The sequence below is a fragment of the Gymnogyps californianus genome, chromosome 1, assembly GCF_018139145.2.
Source record: "Gymnogyps californianus isolate 813 chromosome 1, ASM1813914v2, whole genome shotgun sequence".
In the NCBI taxonomy this organism is placed as follows: Eukaryota; Metazoa; Chordata; class Aves; order Accipitriformes; family Cathartidae; genus Gymnogyps; species Gymnogyps californianus.
This window is the reverse complement of record NC_059471.1, coordinates 160,791,889-160,801,724: the sequence shown is the minus strand read 5'-3', so window position 1 is coordinate 160,801,724 and position 9,836 is coordinate 160,791,889. Positions and strand designations below refer to the sequence as shown.

The following is a 9,836-nucleotide window of genomic DNA, read 5'->3' as shown; positions in this document are numbered from 1 at the left end:
CTTCTCCCCATCAGACCTACACTCACATGGCACTCATTCCTAATCTAGCTCACTTGCCTCTCAGAGAAAGAGAGTTTCTGTGTGGGACGTTGTCAGACCCAGGATGCTCTTCTGAGCAGGGTAAAAAAAGCCTGCCGTGGGGATTGTAGAGAAAAGCAGGGAGACCTTCTTCCCCCTCAGTGCTTCCCAGGGAGCATCCCAAGGTGTTTTTAGGCCATCCATCCAAAAGAGTTGGAGGGGGAGACGACAACACGACACACAGCAACAGTCCCAAGTCGTGCTTTCTGAGAAAAGGAATAAGGGGAGTTGAACTTTCCATGAACCATGTGATTCAGCCACAATCTTATGCTGGAACATTTGCTGAAAGAAAATGTGACTGATGTAGTTAGAGATTCCAGTAACTGTGAAATCAATCTGCCTCCCTCTTCCTTCCTGCTGCTCGCCCTTCTTCCCCCTTCCCCTCCCATCACTCCTCCTCTTCCATCTCCCTAATTGCTGCTTTTCTTAGCTGGCATGTGCTGTTCAGTGTGCTGTTCAGCTCAGCCAGGCAACTCTTCACGTCTCACTGACTCCCAGGCACGAGTCCAGCATCACACCCCCAAGCACGTGTCCTGCCTCCCTGCTGGAGCAGCACCCAGCCTCCACTGCTGCGCTTTCCTCACGGAAAGGCCCTGACCCTCAGTAAAAACTTTGGAGCAGCCTCCCGTCCCTTCCCTCAGCCCTTCTAAATACCTTTAACATGAGGGTGTCTCAACTGCTTCCATCTCCTAACTCAGATGATAATCCAGGAGGTGAAGGAGAAGGCTTCAGGGCACAGTGCTTAAACAGTGACTGCTATGGGTTTGGTTTTTTTACTAAAGATATACATATATATGTGTGTGTGTGTGTGTGTGTGTATATGCAATGGGCCACTCTCTGGAATTAGAAATAAAATTAATTTGAGGGTTTTTTTGGCTCTAGTTTGCCTTACTCTGTTAAAAATTTTCTTGGGGTTTGTATCTTTTTGACCAAACTCCAATCCTGGCACTGGCAACTGGCAAAAGTTTCCACACCCCTGCTCTCCCTCTCAGCTATACCCCAGGCACAGTGGGGTCAATATGCTAGCTAGATAGGTGGTCCTCGCTTATTGCTATGGTTTAGGGGTGCAGATACCAATAAGCAAACCTGCTCTGTAGCCCAGCTGCCTGCAGTGGGGATGCAGCACAGAGGCAGTGGGAAGTACCTCCAGCCCCTACAAGACAGGCGCAGCACAAGCAGCTTCTGGTGGCTCCAGGTGATGAATCCAAACTTCTCTTCTCTAGCTCCCACCCCCTTCTACCAGCACCAAATTTCTGCCACTTGAAATGAGAGGTGGCAAGGAGGAACAGACTGTGAGTTTTATTCAGGAGTTACAACCTGGTGTCCTCAGACACAGCAGTGAAGCAAACGCCCCGCTCCCCGAGACAGGGATCTCCTGGTGCTAGCTGACACGACATCAGGTGCCAGCGTGTTCCCGGTACCCGAGCAGCACGCCTGTCTCCTCCTCACCCTGCCGATGCAGGGCTGCTTTGGGGGACAGGGAGGGAGGCACCAAGGAGCGTGAGACCCAGCACAGGGACACCCCATGAGCAGTGCAGGTGGCCCACAAAAGGGCAGTGGCTCTGCATTTGCTCTCTGGCCACAAGCCCAGACCAGCAGCCTGCAACAGCGAAAGGGCAAGGACTGGTCCTTCCCCAGCTGCCACCACCTCGGGGAAGAAGTCACATCCAGGGTGTTCAGGAAGGGACCGCAGGCTGCAGTGGCTGATCGCTGATGTCCCCAGCAGGGGCCACTGTGACATTAGGGAAAGCCAGCCTGCTAGGCATGGGAGGGGGCCATGGGCTCCAGTCCCTACAGCAGCCCAGGGCCTCCATGGACTATCTGCCCTTCTCCAGGGCTGGAGGCTGAGGCCCCCGAGGTGAGTTTGTAAAAGAGAATGGCTGCATGTGAAGAGTGAAGGGGGCTGGGGCGGGTGTCACTGTGAGGCAAGGGGCTGCTGTACACTGCAGTACAAAAATAAAGATATAAACAAGAAATGAAAAGACTGGAGTGGAGTGTCGGGATCACATCCTCAGACCTCTGGCTTGTAACAGCTAGAGAAGGAGAGAGAAACAGAGAAACAAAATCAACGGCAGGGGAAAAAAAGCAATAGAGCATGGAGGGGAGAGTGAGAAACAGGAAAAGGGAAATGACAGAGGAAATGAGAACAGAAGAAAAAGAAAACAGATAAGGAGTGAGGGTGGGAGAACAGAGAAAAAGGAAGGAAAAGACTGCGTGATTAACATACACTGACTTTTAAGAGAATAACACTCACTTCCTACAGCCATGGACAAGGAGGCTCTCGAACAGAGGGAGAGAGAAATGTCAGCCAGCTAACAAGTGCCCTCCACCAGGACGGAGAGTGGCACTGAGCACCTCTGGTTTAACAAGAGCCCCACAGTTTTCCAGTATGAGAGAGGAATCCTCCTTCTAAAGCTTTCTGTACCCAGCCGCATGCATGCCGGCCAGGCAGCCTCCCTGAGCAGGAGGCAGACCACAGAGGCTCATTTTGCACACAGCTGTGAGAACATCTGGAGCGGGGACTGGCCGCTTCCGCTCTGCCTTCGCCACCCTCTCCCACTGCGCTCTCACCCTGGCAGAGGCAGTGAGGGAAAAGCCCAGGGAGGGAAGCGAGAGCGGGGAGGGGAAAATAACAGGCTGCCTTCTGCAAACTGCTCTTGGGCTGGCAGGCAAAGGAGCTGCGGACAGTAGTCTAGAGAAGCAATCTGGCATGCGTGTCAGGCAGACACGTGGCAGACTTCCCCCCCTTCCCCGTGCCACCCCTGCCTGCTTTGCATTCATTTCCACCCCTCTTCCTTTCTCCCAGCTGCGCTCTCCTTTCTGCTGCCAGAGCCTCTGGTCCGGAGCTGTAGGGCCTGCTTAGCAGGTAAAGGCACACAAAGGATGAGAATCAGAAAAGCCACCTTAGGGATGAGTCAACCTCCCCTCCCTCCTTCCCCTCCCCAAGCTCTACAAACCAGGGCCATACCCACAAGAGGGAAGTGAGTCACTCATGCAGAGCTCAGGCTGGCAGGAGGTGAGAGTGCAGACAGGTAACGTACCTGCAGAGGAGGAAAAGTGAGGAGCAGAGAGAGACAGGGCCCAGTGCAGGGACCACTCTGAGCCCTGGGGGGTGAAAAGAGCAGAGGGAAGGATGCTGGAGGCTGGGGAGTGGGGCAGGGTGGGAGGTAGGTGACAGTGCTGGGATGGGCACAGAGGGGAACAGGAGGGAGGGTCCAGAGGAAGAAAGAGTTTAGTGCAATCCCGAATAGATGGACAGTCTGCAAATAAAAATATAACCGTAAATAAACCAAACAGTTTAAAATACAAAGCAGCAGCCACGGTAACAGATCTCCCTGACAGTTTTATCTCCAGAGAGACTCCTGCTCCTGGAGAGGACTGCCCCCACACCCCACACCTGCCCTAGTCCTTCCTTGCTGCTAGCTGTGAGCTCTCACCAGAAAGGTGGACGAGTCTATGCTTGGGGGGTTATTTTTATCATTTTCCTCAAGGATTTGCTGCACCTTTCTCCTCTGCTTCTGCTTCTGCCTCTGCCTCCTCCTCCACCTCCTGCTCTTCCTCCTCCAGGTCCTCCTCTGTGCTCTGTGGCCCAGCATGCAGGACAAAGGGAAGAAAGAGTGGAGATACTTGCAAGAGGAGCCATGGCAGTTCTTTCTGATACACAAAGGAATAAAGCAATGGTCATGACACTGGAATAAAAAGGGACCTTTCCCCATGGCCAAGACAGCTCTGGGTCAGGGAGCAAAGAGACTTGTCTTCCTCTGGAGCATCACATCAGGGCTATCTAACCCACTTATAAGTGCTGTGATCCCGCTGCCCAACAACCGCCATCAGCTGCTAGTGCTCCTCACTGTATCCTACGTGTCTACAGGATGTCATGCACTGCCACACATTTCTGTCTTTCCCTCAGAAGGGGAGAAGGTGATATCCTGCCCCTTAGGCTGGGACTCAGCAAAGGGAAAGAGAATGCTGCAAAACCTTCAGGGAAATCACACCCTAGAGGCAGAGTGACACACACAGCATGGTCATGAGGAGGCATGAGGGGGATGTTAGAGTAGCATGAGAAGTGCCAGGGTCACTTGCTAAAGCCATTTGCCACACATAGCCGAACACCACCACTCTCAACACACACACGCTCCTCCTTTTGGGCAATGGGTGTATGCCATGGTGCTGAACACCAGGACAAGCCCCTGTATTTCACCATTGAGGTGCTCCACAGTCACAGTGGAGAGAAGAAAGAAAGAGGGAGCAAACAAGAGCGAAGGATCTCATAGGCAACAGGAGCAGGGCCATACCAAAGTTGGTCTCACCTTGGCTTTGTGGCTGGGCTCAGAGCTCAGGCCATTGGGGGAGTTGTACAGCTCTTTGGAGACCACGCACAGGAACTCTGTCTGATCCTCATTCCCGTAGTTATAGGATGAGCCAATGTTCACAAGCTAGAAAAGATGAGAGCAAGAATCACAAGCACATGTTACTGCAAACATCCACTCCACCTGGGGAGCAAGGCAGAAAGCCCACCATGCAGCATGGAGTCCAATCCATACCCCCAATAGAAAGGCCTCATAACTAAGCTGAGGAGGCAACACAGAGAACCAGGCGAGGAGTCAGCCAGGATGCAAAACAGCTTAACCTCACACAGTATCCTCTAAACCTCTAGAGAAGGGGCAAGAGAGAGCCAGTGTGATAGCACCATCAATGACTGACCCAATATTCTCAGAGAGGGAAGGTGCCTTGCCTGGGGACTGTATGGTATCCATGATCTTGTCCCCAAAAGACAACTCCTTCCCACTCTCCTCTACCTTCTCCATACCTGCTCAAAGCGCCATCCATCTGACATAGTGGAAACCATCTGAGTGAGCTCCTCTTCCTGGCACTGTAGCACGCGGTAGACATGCTTAGGAGGCACCTGACAGCAAAATTGCAGAGCATGTTGACAACTGTCAGATGCTAAAGGCTGTTGCCCTCCTGCAGAATGAAGTGGTAGTACCCCTCCTTGACAGACCTGTCCTCTTCCCCATGTCCCAGGTTAAAGGGGAGTTGAAACCACAACCCAGCTTTCTACTATGCTGTCATGGGGAGCAAGAACAACGGTATCTCTTCTGGAGAGGAGGGACTGAGCTGAGTGCTTCCTGCATTGTCCCCAGAAGACACTGGGCTCTTTCGATGGGGAGTCTGCATTTGTCGTTACAAAGTCATTTATGCAAATGCCACAAATGCTGATAGGGTTTTGCCAGCACAAAGTGACCGTGTTGCTGGAGGCTTACAACCTGAGGCAGACATGATGAAAAGTGAGGTATCAGCCAACACTCCCAGAAGACAGGTTGTAAAAGGTTATTGGCCAACACAAGGTGTGATTGTGCCACAGGACTGAGTCCTTGTGCCTCACTGTCTGCATTTAACTCTTCCACAAACACCTCTTCACCTGTTCCCTCCAGGTTTCTCTACAGGTATCCCCATGCTCTTCACTGTGATTACACTCCTAGGACTCCCCACACCAGAGCCCTCCTCCCCATGACGCCTTCACTTTCCTCACAAACATTCTTCCATATCCCACGGCAACCAGCTGCCTTCTTCCAAAAGCTAGAGGAGCTGATTTGGTTTCAGGGGCTACATCCAGCATTACTTCTGGGGATGCAAAACAAGCCTGTAACTTGTTTATTGTAACTAAAATGGTGGTAGCCTGTCCCTTGCAAGATTTTGCTACATAGACATTGGCACATAAACTCTAATTAGTTGCTTCCTTCCATTCCTTGCTGCTTCTCCCAAGTCTGCTCTCCCTCTAGACTCACCTCTCCCTTTCCACATTCCCTCCTTCGCCCACCCCACTCTATCTTTCCTTGCCATTTCTCTCCATACCTGAGTTACTGTGTAGTCCTTCTCCTCCAGTCGATCCCTGATTATTCGGATTAAAGGACCAATGTTATAGAACTCGGCTTCTTCTAGGACCCCTGAGAAAGAAAGACAAAAGGACCACAAAGTCAGAAATTTAACAGCCCATCTTTGTTTTTTGGCTTGCAAAAGATCAATTCTGAGTTTCCCAAGGTCCATTGGGAGAAATGACACTGCAGACTCACTTTTTAACAGGTTTCTGTTGCTTGAAACTCTTACTGCAGAGAACTGAACCCTGGCTCCCTGCATTGCGTTTCTAATGCTCACCCCAATTTCCTTACGCTGCCTGCTACTACAGAAACAGGCACTGCCAGCAAAGGCTTGTGCTGAGGACTGCTAATACCTTTCCCAGATAACTGGCCAAGGAGAATAAATGTAGGCTCCAGCCTCTCTCAATGACCACTAGTTATCATCTTGTTCAGGCCCTCTTCTTAAGGCAGAGAACCACAACTTGTTCTGACCTTGTCACCAAAAGACCCTAGAAAATCCCAACTTTCCTCCTGGGCCAGCTGGAGTTGCACCCACCTTGCAGCCCCATATCACTTCAGATGATCTTTGGCTCTCTCCCCTGCGCTTCACCTCAAAGCAGGTAAACAGAGAAGTGTTTTGTTTTTTTCTCTATGGTGTCTGCATCCATCACCTCTCCCAAGACTCACCTGTTTGCTAATCGGCCTTCAGGGAAAGGGAGGTGGGTTCCCAGAGGGTCAGTGAGGGAAAGGCAGCTAGGAGCCAACACTCACATGTCCCCAGGGCAGTACACAGACAATGTGGGTGGGGAGATTGATCCTTCACTACCTGACACACTCAGACTTCTTCCGAGTCCCTCATTCAGCCGTGAATCATCTAATGGGTTAGTTTTATGCCAGTCTGAGTGTCTGCAGCAGGAACAAAAGGCAATGTTAAGCTATGAACAGGACTCCTGTTTATGCTTCAGATTTGATGTTAAAAGCTGTGGATGAACTCTTGTCTGACCTCAGGATTACAAGAATTGTGTTTATTACAATTCTGTACCATTACTTAGATGTATTTTTGGAATTATAACTTATAAGACGGTTCTGAAGAAAACATTCCTTGGATTAGCTAAAAATATGTAAGAGAGAGAGGCAAGAAGACTAACGAACATGCAGAAACTGTGCTTGGCAAGGGCTGGACAGAACAGCCTGTCTTTGGAATTGGCTCCTTGTTAGAATCTAGCATCCAAAAAATAACGAGGCATTGGGGACTGCTGGCTGGTAACACCATGACGTTACTGAGTTATCCTATTGAACCTCCTGTCAACCTCAAATGAGGGATTGGTTTGTCTGGCTTGCTCCACTGGAATTGCTGCAGTCCACAACCCATCAGAGCACTAGAAGCATACATTGCATATCACTGATTAATGATGGTCTTTATTACAGTCAGTAGAAGAGATGAGCTTGGTTTTGTTTGGTCTTCTGGGTTTTCATTCCTAATTAGAAACACTCAGTCATTAACAGAAAACTCAGTCACAGAGCCTGGTTAAAAGTGGATCAGGAACAAGTAAAAAATGGTTTATTGAGGCTGAGAGATCTTGCCTACTTCCATCTTGGTGACATCTCTGCTGAACGAACAGTCGTGAAGCCACAACACCTGTAGGATGCCTTCCTCATCTACTCCGAACCCCTTTAGTAAAGGAAACATCGGTATGCTTTCCAAGAGCTGCAGGGATAGCCCTCTCAAATGCCCCCACATCAAACTCCAGAAGGAGAATGAGAGACAACAAGGTCGACAACAAGTCCTACTATGTCCTGGCTACAGCAGTGATGTTAAGTGGGAAGTTTCTGAGCTCCAAGACTCACCCTCTTCAGCCATATCTTTATCCAGGACCAGCTTCCCATGACGGAGGAAATTCAGGATGGGTCCAAAGTAAGTGGGGTCCCGGTCTATTAGGTATGCACCAGTCTCATCCTAGCAACAGAAAAACCCCATGGGAAACTTGTAACCAACCCTCAAATGCTCCAGACTATAACAAAATACAAACCTAAGCAAAAATGTCCACTATTTCTAAGACTCCTTGAAAATCATGGGCCTCTCAGAGTCCCTAGCCAAGTCAGCCCAGCTTGGATTTTAACTCCTGTATTGGTATGCTCAGCATGCCCACCTCAGCATGGACCAACCCAGCTGAGAAAGCCAAAAAAATAGGCTTCAGTATCCTTCTGCAACTGTGCGTACAGGCCTGGCGTGAGAGAGCAGAGAGCCCCCTTATAGGGGACAAGGCTGAGTCAGGCAGATACAGCTGGGAGGTAGACCCAGGGGATGTGGGGTGATAGAGAGGGAGAGCAGGGGTAGAGGGGAGATGGCCTCTCTTTTCCCCAGCTTGGGAAGACAGGTGCCAGGCTACAACACAGCAAGGCGGGATCTGGCAAGGGGAAATCCTTCCCGGGAGAGAGGGGAGAAACAGCAGGCATTTTTCACTCAGTTACTCCTGCAGCTGTCAGGGTCTGGCTCCATCCCTGCATCCCTCCAGCCCTCCCCATGCTCGGTGGGGCACGGTGCGGGAGGCAACCCAGCTAGCTGCCTTACCCGGTCCGACTGCAGCTCCTCGCCGTGGCACAAGCGACACAGGAAAGATTTCTGCTCCCGACACAGGGTCTGCCTGGTGGTGAGGAAGACGGTGCCCCCCACATTGAGCCTCACCCACTTGGCCTGGGTGCTAGCGGGCGGTGGGATGTCCCAGGTGCAGTGTAGCCCCACGGCACCCTGCATCTCCTCCCCGCCCTCCATCCTCATCCTCATCCCCCCCCACGGTGTGCAGGGACTGCCGCAGGTGCTGCCTGCCAGGGAATGCCGGGATCTGTAGTTTATCTGCCTCTCCCTCCACAGCAGCCATGTTTCCTGGGGGCCAGGGTCCTCCCTGTGACCACCAAGGGAGTCCGGAGGGGAGGAAGGATGCTCTGTGCTGGAGGATATCGCTGCGGCTACTAGGGGTGGGCAAAACCACAGCTCCACAGCGCTGACCCTCCCTGGCTTTTCCCCTGTTCCCATTTTCACTAACCAAGGGCCGGCCAGCACTTCAGAGGTGCAGGGTGTTATGCAAAAATCGTTGGCATTTATTTCCATAGACATCCTCTCTGGCTCATTAAAAGGTTCTGGGAACTGTAGTTTGCAGGGACGTGCACAAAAGGGTGCTGGGAACTGTAGTTTTCCCAGCCCGCTGTCCCTGCAATGAGGATGCTGTAATGAAGGGGGCTGCACTGTACTAGACGACCCCAGCCCTGCAGCTGGTAGTATGCCTGCTTCCAGTCTTCAGTCTTGCCTGTAAGCTTCCTTGGAGTCAGGAAAAACAACCTGCTCCCTGGCAGTCAGCAGATTAAGCCCATCAGCACTGTACACCACAGCTTTCCCTTCAGGAGATCCATCACCCCAGGCTCACAGCTCAGTGCTGCATCAGTTGCCACGCTCTTCTTGCTGCAAAATGTGCAGACAGTTGCCTTCTTGCTAACATGTGTAGGCACACTTCTGGGAACTGTATCCTGGATCTGCATGAAGTGCTGGCAGGGGGCAGGAATAATTTTTCTTCCAGCTCAGAAGAGTCGCTGACTCAGCAAACTCTCCCCCTGTGCTGCCCTACCAGCACAAACCATGCCAGACAGAGACCCCCTGCGTCCTTCCCCTGTGCTCCTGCCATCCATGTTTGTGTCTGGACAACAAAGAGCTCAGATTTTAACTTAGCTCTGTGTGGAGTTTTACCTCTGCCCCAGGCATGTATCACGATGTGCCAATCCTGCCCTACCGCACCTAGCCCTGCCTCTGCCACTTGCTCCTGCCAGGTCGAGCCTGGAGCTCAGCAACTCATGCCCCATGGGACTCTGTTCAAATGCTCTCCTTGGCACGGACACAAACTGAATGAG

At 51.5% G+C, this 9,836-nt stretch overlaps 1 protein-coding gene across 1 annotated transcript; it reads right to left on the bottom strand.

Moving 5' to 3' along the window:
* Positions 1-3,564: 3,564 nt before the first annotated feature.
* KCTD17 (potassium channel tetramerization domain containing 17) lies at positions 3,565-8,721 on the bottom strand. Its single transcript, XM_050897836.1, has 6 exons — positions 8,509-8,721; positions 7,785-7,893; positions 5,935-6,026; positions 4,889-4,984; positions 4,389-4,514; positions 3,565-3,732 (listed from the first exon to the last, which is right to left on the bottom strand). Exons 1-6 carry the CDS (start codon positions 8,719-8,721, stop codon positions 3,565-3,567), a joined length of 804 nt encoding a protein of 267 aa, XP_050753793.1.
* Between the last annotated feature and the right edge of the window lie 1,115 nt (positions 8,722-9,836).